Source organism: Anarhichas minor, unplaced genomic scaffold, assembly GCF_050575085.1.
Source record: "Anarhichas minor isolate MPS153535 unplaced genomic scaffold, ASM5057508v1 ptg000033l, whole genome shotgun sequence".
Lineage (NCBI taxonomy): Eukaryota > Metazoa > Chordata > Actinopteri > Perciformes > Anarhichadidae > Anarhichas > Anarhichas minor.
Window position 1 is genome coordinate 10239163 of NW_027466479.1, and position 23338 is coordinate 10262500.

The 23338-nt window shown below is 38.5% G+C and overlaps 2 protein-coding genes across 3 annotated transcripts in view; one reads left to right on the forward strand and one right to left on the reverse strand.

The window, feature by feature from the left end:
- Positions 1 to 1530: 1530 nt before the first annotated feature.
- Positions 1531 to 9357, forward strand: LOC142964917 (uncharacterized). Its single transcript, XM_076105489.1, has 5 exons — positions 1531 to 1788; positions 3559 to 4339; positions 6444 to 6638; positions 6773 to 6995; positions 8052 to 9357. Exons 2-5 carry the CDS (start codon positions 3667 to 3669, stop codon positions 8239 to 8241), a joined length of 1281 nt encoding a protein of 426 aa, XP_075961604.1. The 5' UTR covers positions 1531 to 1788; positions 3559 to 3666; the 3' UTR covers positions 8242 to 9357.
- A 4320-nt stretch (positions 9358 to 13677) lies between these two features.
- LOC142964963 (myocyte-specific enhancer factor 2D homolog) overlaps positions 13678 to 23338 on the reverse strand; it is a 27059-nt gene continuing 17398 nt past the window's right edge. The window contains exons 8-12 of one of the 2 annotated variants that reach the window (XM_076105603.1): positions 21287 to 21416; positions 20918 to 21110; positions 19527 to 19595; positions 18473 to 18523; positions 13678 to 17962 (exon numbers count right to left, since the gene is read on the reverse strand). In XM_076105603.1, the coding sequence (XP_075961718.1) occupies positions 17482 to 17962; positions 18473 to 18523; positions 19527 to 19595; positions 20918 to 21110; positions 21287 to 21416 (924 nt within the window). In that variant the 3' untranslated portion in view covers positions 13678 to 17481. The remainder of the gene's footprint in view (positions 17963 to 18472; positions 18524 to 19526; positions 19596 to 20917; positions 21111 to 21286; positions 21417 to 23338) is intronic. The other variant, XM_076105604.1, reaches the window with a different exon arrangement.

The following is a 23338-nucleotide window of genomic DNA, read 5'->3' on the forward strand; positions in this document are numbered from 1 at the left end:
TGCCATCATTATTTTCTCTTAATGTTAACATGTAGCTGTGAAGTCTTTTCTTTTTTTTTCCTTTTCAAACTTTGACCTTCATGAGATTAAATTAACGTGATTGGATTGATTTAACAAACATTCATTCACTTGTTGTTTTTGGCACCTTGTTTAAAAATCGTGTGACATGACTTCATTATTAATTAATGTATATCAACATCTGTGGGGTCGGGTAAAACCATTAAAGTTTCTAAATGCCAAATGGAGCTTCGGTGTGTCAAGTTATTCAATTAAAAATTGTTTTGAACAAGAAGTCAATAGTTTGTGATATTATGCTCTGAAAATATAATGTTGATCTAGATGTTTTATTTTCCACCTACTACTATATTAATGTTTATTTCCTTTCTTTTCTGTCATTTACCTCCAGACACCTTGCATGCCATAACGTAACCAAACGCATACTTGGGGCAATATCTATCTGATTATCATAGTGATTGTGTATAAGAGCAGCTGCTACACCCTCACCAGTCCTGTTTGATGACTTGACTGCTGCACTATGCACCTGAGTGGAGCTGAAGCAAAGGCTTTGTATGTTTTGACAGACGAATCATTCAAACTAGAAAACTTGTACAGGTCAATGTGCATGTAGATAACCTGCTTTTTTGTCAAATATTTTACAGGGAGCATTATCATTACTTGTTATAATGGCCAACTCAATACAAAGGAGCGTTTCATTTAGATATTTAGCTGATTTAATGCATTATTTTAGACCAGTATATATGCCTAGAAGCCTACTTAGGTGTGTTGTCTTACTTCATAGGAATTTTACTCGGATGCTCTCGCAACTGCAGAGGGTGTAACGTATGGAATGAAGTTTCCTGCTTGTTTATTAAATGGACCAAAATAAAGATCAACACACAAAATAAAAGTGTCTGTAGGCGTATAGATACTGGGGACTTTTTACTCTGCTGGAAAAAAAATTCTTGAGTTAGATAAGATCTATAGATTCATACTATTTCATTTATCTTACTCATAAAACAATTTAACGCCTTTATTCTTGACATATCTGTCAATTATTGAGACAAACAAATATATGGATCTTGAGGTATTGACTCAGGCTCATAAGTGACAAAAAAACAACAACTCCCTACCAAGAAAAGGGATACGGAGCCCAAGATATGCTTATTTGAGAGCAAGAATTATTAAATAAAGATCACAATCTATTAGGTCCAGAGCACAAATGAGTATAAACTGTTAAATCGAGAGTACAAATTATAAAGTCAAGAGTAGGGCTTCAACTATTATATTCCAGGGCTCGAATTATTAAATGTAGAGCACAAATTACTAATTGGAGAATATAATTATTAGAGAGCAAGGCTACCTTTCAATGACAAGCACGAATGACTATAATTGGAGAACATGAGTGACATTCAGAGCACAATTTATCACATTGAGAGCACAAACTGTCGATTTGAGAGAGAGGGTGAAACTAAATCAAAATTACAAATTTGTTTTCTTTTTAACATGACTCCTCTTGTCCTCCATTAAAGGGCCTTTCTGGGTTGGGAGGAATGGACTACAACGGGCGGATCTTTGCTGTGACATTTATTTTTCAGCAAGTGGAAATAGAAGCAGAGTGACACCTCTTCGCTGTTTCCTCCTCCCTGTGGAGCTAGAACCTGGGTACACCTGACAGGTAACTTTCTTCCTTCAACGGTGAGAAACAACTATACGGTAGTGACCTCGCTGTTTTTGGACAAAGCTAACTTACGGATGGTTTCGGTGATGTGACCGGAGTGAAAACAACAGGTAGGCATACGTCAACCATTAACGTTCAATGTTTTTAACTGTTTCAGTATCACTAGAAAAAGGTCGTCAATATAACGTTGACGTTTCTAGAGTTGCCAAACAAGTTTTGGCTTTCGCCAGAAACCAAATTCCTCGCTGACCTGCACGAGACCGTATCAAGTAAACTACAACTCAGTGTGCGTACAGGAGGGAAAGAAGCTTTGTAAATCTGAACTAACTCTGGAAGATGGTGAATAAAGATGTGTTTTGAAGTGAAAATCTACAACAGTAGCCTGTTAAGACTATAATACATATTATGCAACAAGCTGACAGCTATTCTTAGCAGCAGCTCTCCCCGAATAGTTTCAGCGTTTGTAAAGTAGCCTATTGTGTGGCAGTAATAATGGCGTAAGTAAGATATTTAAAGTAGACGGTGAGAAGGAAGTGTCGTACAAAGCAGATAGTTCCTGTAGGTAATTTGATCATATTTTTAGACACGAACTAATCTCCCCTGAAACCAAACGCAAAATACTTTTAGACATGAACTCAAAAATCTCACTTTAGAGACGAGAAGTGTTTTATAGCTTCATCTCGCAGTACCAACAACACATCAACATCAGTTTAAGGGTATTTCAGTGGCAGCCTATGTAGTCTTTCTGTCAGGCAAAGTCCAGCGGTTTCATGTGTTTTCATAGAGCAGGAATGCAGCCGTGTTTATACAGCTTGTTACTCACTTTATGGCCGAAATGATTAATAATTGACCAGTTAGAATAATCTGTATAATCTAGGTATCACAAAGTTGGATTGGACACACTTGGGAATTTTTCCAAATGTAATAGGCCTTGGTTTTGTGCAATACTCATGTATAGTACTGTATGTACTTTATAACTTTTTGTATTTCCTTTTAACACTTCACATGATCAAAATTTGTTTGCAAGAAACTGGAAACTAGTGTAGGTATAAATCTTTGAAAATTAAAAATGATTTGCTCAGGTGAAGAAGTATTTATTCTTATTAATTTGATTACTGTAAAATATTCAGCAACAACTATTTACAGGAAGACATGTTGCAAATTAAATCCTTAAGGTTTCTTGGCAAAATAAGCAATTGGTGAGGCTTAGAATACACAAACAAAAAGTATTTGGAGTAGAGCTATATGATTTTGGTCCCATGGTTTTAATAGAAGTTTTCACATGCCAGTTCATGGTAAGTTTTATATGGTTTTGAACTGGACAAAACAAGCAATTTGGAAGTTTCATGTAGACCAAACGATTAAGGGGTGATCGACAAAGTACTCGCCAGATTAAGTGATAATGAAGCTAATCGTTAGTTGACGCCGTTAATTGCTTTAATATATGGTTTTGACTTTAGCAACTGTGGTGAAATAAGTTGCTGATGCCAATATTCTTCAAATAAATAAGCTGATATATCCACAACGTTTACTAATTCACTCTCACTGGATTTGTTATTTGTGATACTCGTTTTGGTGTTTGGGAGGCGTCACCATTTAATCAATACTTAAATTAAGTTAAGAAATGTAGCGTATTTATAGCAATTTTTAAGTGGAATTAGTCTGATCCTCTGACATACACTCAAACAAGACTGACAGCTGCACAGACATTCTGTTTACACCGTGTCGGCCTGTGCAGGGGCAGGACAAGCCATATAGGGCAACACACCCATGATAAAACAGTGAACTTTGATTTTCTTCTTTGTGTGAAACTAAAGGCGGAGCAAGACATTGTTGTTAAACTTGTTTGTTACTCTTTTTTGTTTTTTTTTCCCATACAGAGAAAATAACAAAAATGACTTTTAGCAGCTGAAAGAAGATTTGCTAACAGTCAGACTTTTGACAGCGCACGAGGTATTGACTAAAAAGAGAGAACATTGAATAAAAAAATGTCTGGCCAAGGTGGTTTAGTCACATATTTAACTGAGGATGTGGCACTTATACCTGCAGAGCCTCAAATAGCAGGAAGTAAAAAGCCAGAAGACAGTGACACCATAGAGGAAAGATGGGAAATTACAAACGAGGAAGAAGAAGAAAAAGTAGAGGACTCGAAAGAGGAGGATGAAGAGGAAATGACCACCTCTGCTCATCTGGAGCCAGAAACTCTGCCATGGCCTGAAGACAAAGACAAGAGACCTCAGACGGATAACAACGATGGAGTCTGGTCAGAAAAAGGAGTTTCTGAGCCTGAAGAGAGGGACACGGAGCTCTATGGAGGAAGCCTGCACCTGTCAGAGGAGCAGAGCCAGGAAGAGAACGACAGAAAGAGCAAGTGGAGGGAAAGCATGCCTGAGGGCGAGAGGTGGAGGGACAATAAAGGGGATGGCTCACTGGCAGATGATGAAGATGAGGAGGAGGATGAGGAAGAAAAGTCAACTTGGAATTCAGAGAAAGCTGCTCTGGGTTTCACTCCACAAGTCACAATTCTGCGTCCGTCCAGCAAAGAGCTTCCTGAGGAGAGCAGGCTGTTCATAGAGAAGGACGTCGAGAAGGAGCCGCAGGCGGAGCACTACTCAGCAGCGCAGTTTCATCCAGAGTGGACAGAACAGGACAACAAGTACTGTGAGTATATAAACCCAAACTTTACTGCATCTGAGCCCGTATTTATTAAGCATGACTTGAAGAGCAAACTGTGTGAGTGACACATTTATCAAACAACTCACTGCTAACAGTGAAGTGTTGGAGTAACATTTGAAAGTCATCACATAATTGATTTTGTATGTTTGCCCTGAGCAGAAACAACAGAGTCATGGATTTACTTTATGTCTTCACATTGTCCCAAAAAAATCCCGATGTTTTATTCAGGGTTGTTATTCTGTCATAAAATAAGGACAATGGTGTTGACGAGATCAGACAATAAAGAGGCAAATTAATTGCAAACAAAATGAATGGTAGAGAGAGAGAGAGAGAGAGAGAGACCCCCACGCATCAGATTTCTTAATCCCCTAATCCTTTTCTACTGTTTCCTGTCCAAAAATCCTCATCCAACATCTATTTAATCAAATTAAGGCCAGATTAAGAAAGATTAGCATTAAGACAGATGCTCAATCCTGTTTTATTCTTTTGGAGAGGAAGAGGGGACACATAATCTCCTCGTCTCCAAATGTGATGAGCATAAGAGCCTGCTGTGCTGTGGATTTTAAGTCATTTACTCTTTGCAGCCAGGCGCAGAGTATATTCTTAGAAGGTATGGTTTTAAATGAGCAACTTTCAGCTGATGAACTGGTCACATATCATATTCGTTTTTTTCTAATTAGAGATGCACTGATTGTAATTTTCTTGGCCAATTACAACTTTTTAAAAGTTTGACCTGCCAAGCTCAATTTTCTTTCTTTGTGAGAACTATAATTGACAGCATACACAAACATTTTTGGAACTTTTCTTTAATGGAAAATTGTATGTTTTTACATATCAGGGAAATGATTATTCTATACTGTATATGTACAACTATTTATTATCTATCCAAAACTATGGACACATTAACCTATTTAAACAAACCTATTTATGATGTGAGGGACCAGGGTACGCATAAAGCTGGGAGAGCAGGTAAAATGGGAAAAACAGGGATTTTATTCACCCAAAATATGTACAATAATGAGGATGGGTGACAAAATCAAGCAAAAGTGACAAATTAGAAGAACTGTATAAACTTAACACAATTAAACAGAACTTAGGTTAAACAACATCGCGAGTGCTCTTCTGATCAAGGGACACTAAATTCGCCATCTCCTAACTGCAGAATATATACAAGGCTGCCCAGTCCATAGTCAATCGCAGGGGTGTGAAGACACGCCTCCGCTGTGGCGCAGATGTAAAGGTTCCCGCCAACACCCCTCTTGCTGCTGCAGAATGGCACAGTCCAATTATCCAGGCCGCTCTACTTAGAGAGGTGTGACGCAGCTGCTCAGTCTTTTGCCAGGATGGTCGGCTGCAACACACTGACAGGAAAGTTAACGCCTCAACTCAACATCGCAACACGTGTCTTCATAATTGATGGTTTGACTAGTTTGCAGCCGCCACATATGATTTCATATATATTTACAAGAATGTAAAGGTGTGTACTATATTAACTCCTGCTGTGAGCGGCATCCTCCTGCCTCCCGCACACCTACTGACTGCACCCGCCACAAAAGGAGAGGAAGACCCCGCGCTGTTGGCAGAAGAGCTGATCACTGCGATTACTCTGAGCAGCGTGCATTGGAACAATATAATATATTCAAATACATTTCTTGCTTTTTCCATAATGGAAAAAGTCACCAAGTTGGCAACACTGCATGTGCGTGTAGCTGTGACAATAGTCGGTTACTGTCTGTGCCACTACGTGTGTGTGTGTGGTGCATGCATGTAAATTCAACCGGCACAGAATCGGCGATATCTGAGACAGATATCTGTCACCGGTCATGGCCTACTGAGCTGAAAACTGGCCGATATGGTAAGCGACCGATCAATCGGTGCATCTCTAGTTCCAATCCAGGCAGCTCAGTAAGAAAGTGAGTCACTGCACAGTGATGATCTCTTTTCTCCTCGATCAAATATAATTACATGTCTTGGGTTGAGATGAGTCATGCTATGGACTTCAGTCTCATCCACTTTGTCTTGCTGTCATTGTGCTGTCCCAATTATTAAGACCGAAATAAATGACTTTTAAAAGATACTCCTTCCTCAGACCTGTGTGAGCGTCTGTGCGGCGACAAGCTGAAGGTAGCCCTGGCGACGGCGGCCGCTGGACTCCTCTTCCCTCTCCTGGTGTGGGGAGGTTACGCCCTCCTTCCCTTTGACCCTCCTCTGCTGGTGGATGCCCCCCTCAGAGTGGTGTACACTCTACGCTGCGCCTTCTTCGCCATCATCCCCATCCTGCTCGGTAAGACCTTGTGTTACGTTTATTGTGTATTGACACAAATACTTTGCATAATCTAAACAAACATTGTAAGCCAAAAACAATAAAAACTTCTCACAGAATAAAACCAGGTAAAATTGACCCTCGTCTCTCTGCAGGTGTGGTGGTGCAGGGCGTGGCCCGGCTGCTATACAGCGCCCTGAAGCCCCTCTATCAGAGTAAACTGGTGAACAGAGAAGTGATGGTGCACTGGCACTACGTCAACGAATCACTGGCCCTCTTCCTCTTCTTCTTCCTGCAGCTCGCTGTCATGGCAACTTACATCAGCCAGGACCTGCTCAAACTGGTGCCGCTGCTCACCATCATATTTGTTTTTGGCAGGTATGTGCGCTCACTGCAACGCGTTGTTAAATGTTTAGGATCCAAACCAGCAATGGGTGAAGGAATAGATGATTCTGAAGGTTGTTTTGGTTAATAAATGTCTGCCGGATGATGCGTTAGTGATGCATTTGATAGTAATTTGTACAAATGGATGATCCCTACTATGCATAGGAGTTGATTAGTCTAGCATTATCGAGCTTTTCAGTTCAATGAATGAATGAGTGAGTTAAGTCAAGGACAAAAAATGTTAGGCTGCACATTTACTTTCCAACTGCTAAAGAATTGTCTTTCTGTACTTAAGGTCGTTTATTCCCATCAGTGCTAGACACAACTTTACGACACATAATACACAGTGAAACCACGTAACTGATCATAAAGGATTATTACAAATCCCCTGTTTAACCATATTTAAACCACTTACTGTATTAGCGAGTACTGTCTACTTCCTTTTGTAACTTTGCACGCATGGCAACAGTTAGTACAACAGATCAAAGTTTAACAGTGCTGACGGACAGTTGTACTAGTTATTGTGAATACTGTCACCTTTTACACTTGAACACAAACTGGTTGAACTGGGATGTGTTTGAAACCAGATGACTGCTAGGGATGCTTATCCTATTAATTGATTCATGAAGTTCACAAAGTTCTCTTTTCCAGTTTTGTATTTACACAATATTTTACATTTAAGGAAAGTATTCTCCAACAGTGAAGATGCACTCATAAACCACTACAACAACACATAGGTTGAGCGTTCTACGGGCGAGTAGCTGGGATGTTTTACTTGCCCAATAGCCAAATGTACCTGTCCGAAATAGAAAATTCTTTAAATTCTATTTAAAAATGAATTAAATTATCAGAGATTTAACAGAAAAAGCTAAATATTCTAAATGTTTTACTTTGTCATATATAGTACTTTTATTTGCATAAATATACACTGATCAGATGTTTTTGTCATTATTTATCCAAACCAAGCTGATTCTAAATTAAACATAAATGGTGATGTGCCTCTTGTTGGCGTTCGTAACTTATAATTTGTGTTTTTTTCCTGTGCTGCAGGCTGATCTACTGGCTCTGCCTCGCTCTGGGTAGCAGCATCAGGGGCCTCGGCTTCGGCTTCTCATTCTTCCCCATACTGGTCATGCTGGGCACCAACCTTTACTTCGTTTGCTCTTCAGTCGGACAAGGGGCGGTTTTTGAAGTTAAACCTCCAACTACAGCTCCTCCCAGTCTGCGCTGGTGGGGTTGAAGGTGATGAGTTAAGAGACAAATAACAGCAAACACCTTTTTAATGTCACAACACAACAACATTCAGATAACTTGGCTTGTTCTTTTGGTGTCCTGCAAAGTTGTAATCCTTCAGATTTCAGTCTTGATTGATTTGGCATCGCCTGTGATGACCATGGTAACAGCAAGGGCAGTTTAATGCTGCAACAACTCTACGTGAACAGCTACTTTTATTATTAAATTAAGAATGATACACTGTCAAGAAATCTTCCAAAAGTGACCGTCGCCTTGTTTTGTACACAATATTGGTCACAATAAAAACCACTGTGATTCTCCAGTTGAATGCTTTTAATGTTAAGCAGCAGTAGAGAATGTTCTGTTTGCATCAGCAGTAACAACGGTGAAGGCGTATGGGAAAGGCGGACCCCGCCACTACCAATAAAAACATAAATAGTATTAATAAAATTATGATTTCATGAACATCTCAAGGATTATAGCTTTTAGTGTTTCATGTTTTATTTGGCCTTTTCAAAGACATGAAGCAGGTTGTGGGATCATTTGTAACTTGAATCTCTGTATAAAAAAAAAGAAGAAATCCACCAATATGGATTACAAGAGCTAGTTACGAGAGGAAGTTGACATAGACAAAAAAGGCATGCAAATTAAAAAGTGACTATTTTTACAGTATGTGTTAACTAAATTTACTAATCTTCAATCTCAAATCTTGAAATAGTCTCAACCTTTTTATGTTGAGTTGATAAAATCAGGTTTCAGTTTGAACCATCCAGTTTACGCTGGACGTGATGCAGCAAGATGAAAAAGTACAATATAAATACTTCAGTTAGAAGCACTGAAGTAAGTGAGATGGATATCAAAGGTTACGGACACTAAGATTTTTTTTATGTGAGATTTTATTATTAAATTGTTTTATGAATTTTACCATTTTTATTTAGTTGTCGCACAACTGGTACTAATGGTAATCTTTAAACTGTATATTTGTAAGTGATACTGTTAAATTCATTTTGTTGGTCTATTTTTTGATTATTTTCTTTTGAAGGAACTTTTTTCAGTCTTAGTGAAGTATTTAAAGCAATATTTCAGGACTTTGAATGAATTTAATAAAGCTATATCAAATATACTCAAGATTGTGCAGCAGCTGGTGACTCGGGTCCAAATGACTGATGTCTAGCCAAGAGAGGTTATATAAATAAAAGAAAAAACTAATTGTGATTACTATTGAATAGTGCTGGGCAACGATTAAAATATTTAATCGCGATTAATCGCATGGATTTTTTTGCGATTAATCGCATTGTTATGGCAAAGTTCAATAATGAATTCAAAAGTAGTGTATTACGCACTTATTTAAAAAATACTGCTCTATGAACAAAAGGGCAATAACATTTGGTTTGCAAACACTTTAAACACATCAGGTGCTTATTAACAGCAGTATTCCCTTTACACAGTAGCGATCATATTTCTTATATTATATCATTCTTATATCATATGCATATTTTCCCTTTAACTCACGAGATGCAGCATGTTTTATACTTAATGTGAATATAATTCATACTTTGTTGGCATCTTATTCTGAAAACCGGATGTTCGTCTGAAGAAACCGGAAGTTGTCTCACGTTAATCTTTCCGCTAACTTTCCTTCGCTCGCTCCCGACCTGTGCCGTTTGAATGCGTTTACCGTGAATTTCAGCATATAGGTGCAGTAAAATGTAAGTGTCTGCTGAGTTGACAGCAGCGATGTCCAGTAGTCTCCAGGGAGAGCAACAGCTGGTGCACGTTGTAACGCCGTGTATTCTAATCGGCTGCAGTTTGTATCCACTTCTCTGTAGCATCTGTTAGCTTGTCTTGCTTTTGTTTATCGATATTTCCTCCACGGACTTTCAAAATAAAAAAATGCGTTAACGCGCTATAAAATAATTGTCAGCGTCAATTAATGAATGAGTTAACGCAGGGGTCTCAAACTCCCGGCCTGCGGGCCGACTCCGGCCCGCCACGTCATTTTATGTGGCCCGAGAATCCGCCAGCAAAAAGTAAAAAAATAAAAAAAATTGTTTTAAAGTTAGACTTGATAATAAAAATATCCCCATAGTCGAAATTATGAGATAGAAAGTCGAAGTTATGAGATTGAAAGTCAAAATTATGAAATACTTAAACACACAGTCACAGAAGCAGCTCTTTGGCTGGTTACTGTACATTTGACATGGAAATGTATTGTGAGAACATTGAAGACTACTTTAAACTGGCTTTAAAACACATGAAATACTTCACGTGGGATTGTGCAAACGCACCCTTGAAAGGATTTTAAGCTTTGAACAAAGTTATTGTAATAACTTGCGTTTGATATTTGTTTGCTATTTTCTTTAATAGTTTGATCTTTGATAGAGTAATGTGGGTTTCTTAACCCTAAATTAAAAGGATTTAAGTTATAATAACAAATGTGCTTAAATATATTTTACATTTATATAACACTTGAATAAACAATAATCAAATGCAGAGAGTTATTTAACAATATGTTACGAGTAGTTACATTTACAATCGGCCCTTTGTGGGCGACCGTGATGCTGATGTGGCCCGGAGTGAAAATGAGTTTGAGACCCCTGCGTTAACGCGATAATAACGCGTTAACTTGCCCAGCACTACTATTGAAGTTATAAATGTTGGTCCTCTGTGATTATGATTCACAGGGCAAGTTTCTACAAGACCAAATAGTCATTGCCCAGATTCAAAACCTGAAAAATGCAGCCAGACCTGAACAACAACAAATGTGGGCCAACTGCACAGGTGAAGAAAAAAAACTGCAGCGTAATAGTCAAAGTTCACAGACAAAGAAAAACAAATCTGCAATCTGCAATGCATATCTGTGTGTATTTCTATGTCAATCTATCAGCAATTTAGTGTTTGACTTTCTTGCATATGACCATCCCAGGCTTTTAAAAACACAATTAGAACCTTTATAGCCTGATAGCTATCCAAAATCATCGAGCAGTACCATTAATACTATGAATTATTTATCCATCTAATAAATATATCAGAACATCATCAGTGAATACCTGCCACTTTAATGCCTTTGGCAGCTTCACTCTGCTTTACCTGGTAAACCCTTAGACTAAATAATAAGACGAAGAGGTGAGGCAGCCCTGCCTTGTTGCTCTCTACAACACCCAACTACCTGTTGATCTTCTTCCGAGATTAAGATCCGTCAAATAATGTCTGAATCTTTCTTGAAAGCCAAATTTTCCTAAAACTTCCTTTTGTCCTTGGTTTTTGGTTCTAGTATGTAAAGTCTTTCTTAAGTTGTCCATAGTTTGTCTTTGTTGGATAAACCTGTCTGATCTCAATGGATAAGGTCAGGTAAGAGTTTTTCTAGGTTGCGAATAAAATATGTAATCCAAATTGAGAATACTTAGAGGCCGATAGTTGCCGCAGTCTGGTTTGTCTTTATTCTCCTTGGAAATAACAAAAATAATTCCTTTCTCCTTTCTAATCAGTTAAATGTGTTTAATAATAAATATGATTTTTGCCTTAAAGATTTATATGACTGAAAACCATCTGAGCCTGTGGAATTCCCTACCTTTAATTTAGAGATTGCTGAGTTACATTTTTTAGTGGAAACTGCACAAGCTTTTCATTTTGTGAACTTGTGTGTATGGGTAGTTCTAAAGAACTTCAGAAAGTGTCTATAGGTCTTATTGGAGACCTGGGACAGTTTTGACATACTATTCAATGACCATGTTTACAATATTTTTTATGACATAATATGCTATGACCTTTCTTATGACTTTTTTATGGCATACTATACGATGACTTTTTAATGCCATTTTTATGGCATACAATATTATGACATTTTTATGGCATTTTACTGGTATACTATACTATATTTTTTATGACATTTAATTTGAATACATACTATGACATTTTCATGACTTTTATTGTATACCATACTACGATATTTTTGCCGACATTCAATGCATACAATACTGACATATTATTGCCATTCTATACTATGACATGTTTATGGCATACTATACTATTACATTTTTACGTCATACTATTCTATATGACATTTTTATGCCTTTTTTATTGTAGAGTTTTATGGCCTTACTATAACTTTTTTTTAGCTTTCTAAACTATACATTTTTTATAATATTTTTATGGCATACAATATGACAGATTTTAATGGCACATTGTTACAACCTCTTATTATGCAGATTTGATTTTAATTGAACTGTACAACAGAGAGATTGTTTACTGGGATGCTGTGCACTTGAACCTTAGTCATAGTATAGCACGTCGAAAAAGGTCATAAAAAAGTCATAGTATGACCTTTTTCGACATGCTATACTATGACTTTTTACGACATGCTATAATGTAGCATGTCGAAAAAGGTCATAGTATAGCATGTCGAAAAAAGTCAAAAACGGGCATAGTATATCATGTCGAAAAAAGTCAAAAACGGTCATAGTATAGCATGTCGAAAAAAGTCAAAAACGGTCAAGTACTTAGGCTTGCATGGCTTAATCTTTGAGACAAGCATATGCTACTGGCAGGATCAACCAGGTAGGTAGACAAACTAGCATGTCGAAAAAAGTCAAAAACGGGCATAATATAGCATGTCGAAAACAGAATTATGGCTAAAAATCAATTTTTAGAGGTCACAATGACCTTAACTTTTGTTAATCTCTGACTCCAAGTGGACATTTGGGCCAAATTCAGAGATGTTCTTTCTTGGTGTTCCTGGTATATCACGGACGGAAAACTCGAAAACCTAACGCCTCCTTCCTCGACCGTCGCCGATGCAAAGGCATAAAAATGACTTAAACGAATAACACATTTTTTAAATAGTTGCCAACTAACTATGGACAAATCATTTCAGGTCAATTTTCTTTGTTTATTCGTCCATTGGTAAATTTTTACTTTTCTTTTTGATGCACTTTTCCTAGTTATCTAATATTGTTTGCAGTGTAGTGTTGCTACTTTTACTTAAGTACAGGATCTGAGCACACACATTTAATTGAAAGCTACAAAAGAAGACCTCCTCAGATTGCTCTAGCGTTAAACTATTGTTATCTCTCAGTGTGTACTTTGTTATTGCCTTGCTCAAACAGTTGCTGTTTACCTCGTAGGAGGTCATGAGAGATCAGCTAATTTAAGCCGTGTAGTTATCACTGAATGTGTGAAATGAAGCTTTATTGCAACATGTTTGTAACTGTGACAATGAGCTGAGGATGAAGAGAAAAAAAACAAACACAGATGTTGTACTGAAAAGGAAAAAGAAAATCTCATGCGCCTCTGAAACTACATCTTTGTTCAAATTAGAAAGATTTCTGGATAATTTATTTACACCAAACGTTCCTGATTGAAGACTTTAGTCTTTATGAAATATTTTAGAGGCACTTTTGGGTTTGATATATAGTAAACATTAAAATAAAACCACAAACTCCAATTCATTTCACTCAGTTTGTCTATTTAATATATAAAATACGGTAAAACATACGCAAAAAGGGGAAGGTTTCAAGGGACTTGGATACTTTGGTACAACAAACACTTTTTTTTGTAAAAGCGGTATAGAATTTCAATAACATATCAGTGCATACTTTGTATATGAAAATATACACAAATTGTAAATCATTCTCAAAAAACAAAGAATTATTTTCTTTACAACAAAAACCAAAAGCAGACTAGCTCAACACAATATATTAGCTATAAATTTCATCTTTAGTATTTCATATGCTACATTATTCTGAGTTGTTTTATAACTCATTTGTGATGCATGTCCTGTATCATTACTGTGCGTAACATAAGTTTTGTTACCTGTATCCCATGCATTTACTTTTTTTTTTTTTCAAATTTCATGAACTACTAATTTCAGTTTCCCATTTTTATAAATATATTCTTTATCTTAATTAAAACTGCAGCATTTAACTGGTATTTCCTTCATTGCATTTGCTAATACCACAATAACCGATCGTGCAATTTTCAGCAAGTTGTTTAAAAAAAAAAAAGGAAACCAGTACTATGTTTATGATAAGAGAAAATAAAAAACTATCCTACACAAAATAGCAATAAAATAATAGCTCCATAATAATATCATAATAATAGACAATGGAAATGTCACCAGCACAAATTAATCCAAAAATAGTGAGAGTCTAGAAAACATTTTACACAACAAGTAACAAGGGTGCAGGTTTTCATTTCTCTTATAGATTGTCTTGTGACTAAACAGCTAGATTGGACAGAGAACCTTTTTGTACATGAACAAACCTGTTGTGTGGTGTCACATTTCAGTCCACCATCAGCGCCCACAAACAAAGTTTCCACTAAAACTGAGTTGATATATAAATGGAAATGACTGATCTCTCTGCCTGAAGGGTGGTACCACTCATCAGTTCAAAGAAATTGTTCCACATTTTGGGAAATGTACTTAGATGAGAAGTTTGATACCACTTATATCCATCTGTTAAATGGAGAGTCACAGCCGATTAGCTTAGCTTAGCATAAGGACTGGAAAAGGGGGAAACGGCGTGCGGTAGGTGCTTGGAAATGCAAATTCACATATTTTTTTTCAAGTCGTTAATCTTCGGCGAAATTTGGATGAAAATTGTTCATAATCCCTGTTTAAGTGGTATGAAATAAAGGCGGCATTAGAGGCGCTAGAAGGCGAGTTTTGTTACCTTCGTACACAGCCAGGCTAGCTGTTAGCACGTGTAACTAACCAGCTCTAGCTTCATATTTACTGCACAAATATTATTGAGTGAGTATCAATCTTCTCATCTAACTATCTGTAAGAAAGCGACTAAATGAGTTTCACAAAATGTAGAAAAACTCCCTTTAACGGTTTAAGAGGCAAATTTTCACCAACATGAGTTTTTCGAAAGTGTTGGATGTAAAATTGAAGATTATCTGAAGAAAATTAAAAAAAAAATAACCTGAAATTAGCAGAGTAAAGAGCTACCCAACACACTGTCGAATGAGGGATGGAAAAATTACCTGATCATGGAAAACAACAACACTGGCGTAAAAATGTCGCACAGCAGGGTGATGTTTTTTCCGGATACTTGCCACAAACCCAAAGTCAGTGTCAAACACTAGTGTCACACTCTGCTACTAATCACACCAAACCATCAATTCATGAAAGACGCCGTGTCCACTTCCCCTACACCGATATAAAAGTGTAAGATTGTTTTAGATAATTAACAGTCAACAAACAACAGCTGACACGCCAGTCTGCACTTTGAGCATCGTCTCAAGGGAAAAAAGGTCAAGCAATCGGGAGAATCTTTCTATTTCTAGGCTATAAACAGCCTTTGTACACTTATAAACAAACTTGAAATGGTTCAGACTAAACAAATTCGCACTAGAAAACATACCATTAAACAACAAACACAGCACTTCATTTCTAAGTGAAAAAAGGCATAATCCGTGTAAGCTTAATGTGGAAAAGATTCTGTGAATCAAAATATACATCAAAGATGTGCATTTTATTTCTTAAAAACACTAAGTGAATGGCAGTGTCCTAATCGTTTCATAATTAGGTGGTAATGGACAATTCTATTGTGGGTTTGATTTGGGTTTTTTAAAAAAAATGTGTGGTAGGAGAATATGATGACACCACAACCAAGCAGGCCTCTGTGAGTGAGACAAAAAGTGCGCACACCATCAACACTAGCATAAAATAGGTGAAACAAGTCCGATCCACCAGCACGACCTAGTGTGGCGAAACTCCTGCACCGTAGCTTCGAAACATATCAAATTCACACTCGTATATGCGAACAGATCCACTGAGAATCAACACATTGCTTGTTTTTAGGGATACCTAGCAAAGTCTATGCAAATATAGTCATATGTACATACACGTCGTTGAAGCTGAAAAGCTATTTTACTTTGTCGCCAACTGAAGCGGTAGAAATATAGAAAATGTCTTTTTCCTTTTCCTTTTTGAAACACGGCAAAGAGCTAAGGAGAGCTAGAGAGAGCTTAAGAGGACATCAAAGCTTTTGTATAGGAGGGATTTTCATACAAAGTCAGAATTCCTACTTCTGGACAACCAACAGACCTTCAAAACTGATTTTTTTAAATTTTTTTAAATACCAACAGATAAAGAACAATTGGACTGAAAGAACCAAATACTTTCCCTACCGCAAAAAAAGCCACCCGAGCGGCTCAAAAAAACTCATACTATGCATTGAACTGGATGGCATCAACTCCTGGTAATAAGCTGAGTGGCTGGCTGGATTTCTGGTGCAACAATTTCCATCCAAGTTCCAGAGGAGATGAGGTGAGTGGACGGGAGGAGCACCCCGTCTGAGGAGAGTGACGGCGAATTCAAAGCTTGAAAAGCATCAACAGTTTCTAGTTATCCTTTCCGTGACAGTGCAAGAGATAATTCGTCATTGTCCTCGTACTGTGTGGGAGAGACATTTGGCATTTTATTTGTTGTGGTAGAGGTTGATATTGGCACTCTAGCAAGGTGCTCAGCTCCACCTGAGGGCTCAGGCCTGCCTGGGTGTACGAGGTTTGGGAAATGTGGCAGCGGAAAGAACCATTGATGGTTAAGTATCTTAACCTAGAAGACCCTGTTTGAGTCAGTTTGCTCAGTGCCAGATAGATGCTCAGTCCTCAAACTTGTCTAGATTAAGTTCTATCCAAAAGTGCATTTTGGAAGTGACTTGTGGAAGAATGGGGAGCACACGATCCAAGCTATGTTGGATTTCAAAAAGCAGGAAGTGGTGAGTCATACAAGTCCCATGATGTGGATAAGCCACTACTCACATTGTGAACGATGCAGCAGAGCTCGATGTAAATACATGAAGGTGAAACCATGTGAAAGATAAATGTATTCAATGGTTTTGTCAGATTGAAAAAAAAAAAAAAGGTTCAACACCTAATTTCTACCAAAAGAAATTACTTTACGGGAGTTCATTCAACCAAGAAGGCTTTAAAAATCTACTGTCCTTCAATTGAAAGATCTCCACGGGACCACAATATCCAGCTGAGCACCAAGTCATCCTCTCCTCACTCAGAGCGTGAACCCCAAAGGATATTTATATCTATTTTTTTTCTTTAATGTATATTTGGCAAAGCCTCATAAGTCTGGGTGACGCAGCTGAGTTTTATAATGTGGGACAGAGGCAGATGTGTGATGATAGTGTCACATGGCAGTGGGGGTTAAAGAATGAGTGTGTGTGTTGTGGGTGTTTAAGTGTCACCAAAACTTCACTGTGGGTGCAAAGAGGTGTGGCACGCAGCTCTATGTGACCCAGGTATCCAATCTCATGCGCTTGAGGTTTCCTCCCTCCTGCTCTGGTTCGTTCGACGTCCTGAGGAGCTCGGCCGAGGGGCTGAAGTCAGGGCGGCTGCCGGGACCGACTCTTCCTCCAGCACCTGCTGCGCTGCCGCCGCCACCGCCGCCACCGCCCCCACCGCCCCCACCTCCGCCACCTCCGCCACCGGTGTCATCACGATCGCTGCCTTCAAAGGAGCTGGCATTGCTGCTGACGCTGTCTGCGGGCGAGCGGCCAGTCGGGGGCTCCAGGCACAGCAGGGAGCCAGGGTACTGTGGCGGCGCAGTCAAGATGGCTCCCCCTGAGGTCGAGGACGGCGTGGTAGAAGATGGTGGAGGGCATGGGGTGCTGCGATCCCTGCCGGGCGAGATGGGCTCCGACTTGATGCTGACACTGGAGTTTGTGTTGACGGTCAGCATGGCACCTTGAGGTATATGGGTCACAGGCCTGAGAACAGGGTCACAGAGGATGGAGAGAGAGAGGAAGACAATGGAAGATAAGGGACGGAACAAAGAGGAAAGGCGAGAAAACAAAACATACATATGATTAGCTTCTTGACAAAAGGCATGTGAGAAACTGGAAGTTCACTTGCAGCAAGACAAAAGACCCACGTTACAAGGCACAGCACCAACAGGGCAAAGCCACATTCGATTATTCAATAATCCAATACATTGAGCCTTCAAAGCAGAAGTAACCCTCCCACTGCTCCCAAAGGATCAACACATCAGCCCAGGAAGCATGAAAATGATTTGTGTGACAAGGTGGTTCGCAGTGAGTCAGCTATGATGTGAAGAAACTACAGATGACAAACAGAAAATAATCTCGGGTTAGAGAACATGGTGGAAACCGGAACTACGTCTTATTTCCTGTTTGACTGCAGACAGCACCAGACATGCTTAGGGGAAGTCAGCCAAAAGCACACAGACACACAGGAAAAAGGAAGTGATGATACAGTACCGGCCCAACCACTCATCTCTACCCAAGAGCAGGTTGGACGGAGAGCCAACACTGTGGGGGGAAAAACAAAACGTTGGAGCCCAAACCAAAAGGTAAGTGGTGGATTAGAGGTGGATTCAAAGGCATGTGTGGAGAGAAGTGTGAAACATTATTGCAAGCAAAGTTTCTTCAACAACAGCAATAATGTCTTAGAATCAGAACAAAGACCCTAATCTGCTGAATTTTTGTTCCCACACACAAACAAATCCAGGCATGACAATCTTGTTTTCTGATCTACAAACACAGTAAATGAAGCATTTAAGAAGAATAAAGAATAAATGTGTTAATCGGGACTGTTACGCGTTTCTGAAGTTTACTACTACAGAGTTTGTACATCCTTAAGAACAAAAATGCATACAAGAATAAATGCAAAAACATTGTCTACCTTATAATAATGCATAATGTACTTTTCATGGTTCAATTAAGGATTATTTGTAGAAAGTAGAGGTATTACTGATTGAATTACAAATGATTATGCTCAGATCAGCAAATAACACTGTTAGTATCATTATTCAAGGTTTCATGTCATGATGAATTACTAACTCAAATCTACAACCCTTACAACTGCATCTAAACCATCAACGTTAACATAATAAACTTAGAATAAAGTGCTTATTTGTAAAAAGTAATTTGGTAAAATACAGCAGCTGCATTTACAAAGACGGAGTATTGCATTTTAGGCTGTTTACTCAAGTAAAGTGGTTGATCTGTTTAACATCATAACTCAGCAATATTATAGTCTGTGTGCTTGTTCCTGAAGTTTCTTACTAATAATGTATATTCTCCCAATATTCATCAACTAAATTAATAACATCTTTCTTATTTTTAAGGTTTAGAGAGTTTATGTTTAAAGCCAGTGTTTTGAATGTATGGCTGCCTTTAAGGAAGCGTTTACTGTATGTTGTTTTGTTTTAGACTAAAGCAACGTGGACTACAACCCCCCCACCCCACCCCACCCCACTACAGACAAGGTCTGGACATGTCACACACGCACACACTAGTAGTGGCTGTTCACCTCAGGTTGGCAGCCAGACTGGACACCTGGCTAGAGAGCTCGCTGCTGTGTTTGTCCACGCCCCACATGCTGTGGACAAGAGGAGAGAACACACTTCAAGGATCTGGTGCTCACGCCACCAAAGACACAACACGAACCCTGCAGCATTCGACTCGAGCAGCTCTCCTCACGCTGCAGCTGCACCTCAATAGTTCTCTAATCTAACGCAGAGGCTTCTCAGTCGTCTTCTTTGAAACCTTATATTTAAGGAGAAAAAGTATCTGCCAATTCACATACAATTTCACTTCTAGATAAGAATGAGGAGATAAAACATTAAACTATGCATTGCTGTCTAAACCCTGAAGTCCTTTGTATATACTGTAAATAAAGCCTATGCACCAGATATGTATATGTTGCTGTCCTTTAGTCCAAAATGTCTCTTTTAATTGTAAAGTAAATGTAAATATACGTTAGCAGGCAAAAAATAAATAAATCAGTTTTGGATGAAAGTTAAAAAACGTGTGCATTTAAATATTGATTTGAGACTATATTGGCCAGCTCTAGTATATATGTAAATAAAACAGTAAGGAATGGCTTAATTAATGGTTGATACATTAGTTACTAATGCTTTCTAGATCAGATAAAAGCCATTAATAAGTACCACTTTTGGGATGACAGATTGAAAACCATTAAGGGTTATTAGCCAATAATTAGTGGTGGTTTGAGTAAACAAAAACGGTACTTTATAATAATATTCCTCCGTTCCAGCCGTGGTGCTATGATTGGCTGGCAGGCTCTCATCTCTCGCCGTCTGAAAATCGCTGTTGTGCATGTGAGTAGAAGTACGTATATTCTATCTCAAATATTCTCAAGTAAGAGTAAAAAGTATTCTGCAAAACAACTACTCTGAGCAGTTTTTTGTTGAAATTATTCAAGTAAATGTAACAATTTACTGCCCACAACTGCCAAAAGACGTTGAGATTCTAATAATTCAAAAAAGTCTGCAGTTACAAATGTATGTAATGAATAAAGGACCTTTGAGAAGGTGAACTTGTTTCACACTGATGAAGTGCAACAACTCCAGAAAAACTGAATACCAGATATTCAGATTGATGTTATGAAGAGGCTGAGATGGTGAGATGCTGGTGAGACCAATTCACTAACGAGGAATATGAACTGCTTGCATATAAAGGTCATGGTATGGATATCATGCAAGCTCACTGGTGACTGGTAAGGTCAGTTGTACAGTATTTCAGTGTTCAGGGGGTTGCCATCAGACAGAGAGCTTTCACAGCAGCCTTCCATCATCATCATCATCATCATCCCTGACACTGATGTGATGGAAGAGCTTTCAGGAAACCAGATTTAAAAGAAAGACGCAGCGCCAATGAGAAAATAATGAAAAGACTTACACCAAGTTGCTGAGTGATGCAAGATTAAGTTGTTGTTGTTGTTGTTGTTGCTGCTGCTGCTGCTGTTGCTGCTGCTGCTGTTGTTGTTGATGTTGCTGGGAAACAGCCTGCTGTTGCCATGTGGTTGGCAACAAGCCGCCAGGTGACGCCAGAGCGTGTAACGCAGTGATGTCTGCACTGGTCAGCTGGTACTCTGAGAGAGAACGAAGGATAAAAAAAAAAGTCCCAACGTAAAGCTCACATTTTATTAATTTAATTCTCTGGGATACATTTTTTTATTCTTTCAGTTTTTAACTGGTTTTGACTTTCTTTGCGGTAAAACCAACTAGTGTTTAAAAGGATATCTTTGCTCCGGTGTGCTCAGTTCACCTGTGTTGTACGCTGTGGTCATGGCGGAGAAGGGCAGCCCTTGTGCCAGGAGGCTCGGCGTGGCCACAGAGACAACCGGCGTGGTGAGGCTTTGTGCCACCTGGGCTCCTGCCGCCAGCCGCTGGGCGTTCTGCCAGAAGAGGACGCAGACATGTTAGTCACTGCAGAAACTATTTTCACATGCGGCGTCGAGCTAGTCGACTTATTTCGACAGCGTCCGTTCCGACATGCTGGGAATGACAATGTGCATATGGCTGAATTCAAAATGATAGATCGAGTCAAGTAAATCTCAAAGTCAAGTGGATTTACCATCAGGAGGTTCGTGATGTCATGCGTCAAAAATGAGTTCCTTGTTTTGAGTGGGCCATAGACAGACATATTACATTAAAGGCAGTTTATTCAACCATCAGATACGCTTACTGGGATTTTGTTAAGGATTATGTCTTAATTAGATAGCGACAGAGAGAGATGACAGGAGGGGAGAGAGACACTAACCAGAGACCATTGCAGTTCATAGTCAATGCTCAACACTAAGGCTACCAGGGCGACCCATAACTTTATTTCCTTTTAATCAATACAAGACCTAAAATTAGGTCATTAAAGAAATTGTCACATTGGATTGATTTTAACAAAATCTATCATTTCTAAATATTCTGCACATCTAGAAAAATTTCACAAGAAATGTTGTTTCTCAACATATATACGACTTTAGATCTAGGGCTGCCAAAAACAAAGAAATGTATTACCAATGAATCCGCCCTTTTCCCCCCAATTGATTACTTAATCAATTGCTTCCTCTATGGAACGTCAGTTAATAGTAAAACGCCTGAGGTCCTGAAAGATAAGTTGACTTATGCAAGTTCCTTGTTTTGTCTGAAACATATAGATATATTTAGTTTACCATCATAGTAGAACAACAAAACCAACAAATATTCAAATCTAAGAAGCTGGAACCGGTGTTTTTGTTTCCCTACTATTCTTTTTTTCATATTTATTTTCTGAAGAATGAGTAATTGATTCATTGATTAATCATTTCAGCTCTAATACTATCATCTATAATGTGCAGACACTACAATCTGTATTTTATATACTATTTATTTAGATTGAATTTTAAAAGTATTATAGTAAAGTATAGAGTATGTAGAGTCATCCTGGAAAACATCAACTATTGTGACATAATTAAAAGTCAAACTAACTGTGTAATTGAGTGAGCAGCTCATCTCACGTTTCTCCAGTGGATGTCACTGCAGGCCTGGTGGGATGCACTCAGGTTAACCATCTGTTTTATGTTTCAATCATTCATTTTAGAGAACATGGCACAAACCTACTACTACTACAGTGTTTGTACATTAAGTCAGTCATTTAGATGACAAAATATTCAGTGTTTCTCCAACACGGGTGCAACAGACATGCTGCCAAATCTGTGAAGCTGCACCCATAAGGTTTTATCATCATGTACCTCTGCTGCAGATACTCTGGTTAAGATGAACTCTATCAGATAAACCCAGAACTGAGGTGTAAGAGTGAAAAATAGGAGGTCCTGCAAACAAAAAGCCAAAGATGCAATAATTCCTATCTGAAGGTACTCTTCTGAAATGTAAGACCTTGTGAATGCAGATCATCCTGAACTGGGGGGGGGGGGGGGGATTCAATTTACTGCCTTTGTGAAGAAGTAAGGAGGGGGGGGGGGCAGGGTGAGAGTGACGAAAATGAAGCGCTATGCTCTGAAAAATGTGATTCTTGCCCATCAACTTTGAGTGGAATTGTAAAAAGAGCAGCAGCCACCTCTCTCTATTCAGCTCTAAATTACAACGTGGTCATAAAGTATAACACGCTTTCTCAATCAGTACGTTGTAGCCTTTCTAATGCACTTCTTAAAAATTACATCTGTGTATATAATAATCTATTGCTCTTGATGATATTTTAGTGTCATCTGTAGGGGTGTAACTAACAATTTCCACTAGTGATTAATTAAGTTTTGCTGAAGGTGCTTTGGAGCTTCATATTAAATATGTGACTGGGGGAAACATTAGAGTCCAATGCCTTTAATAT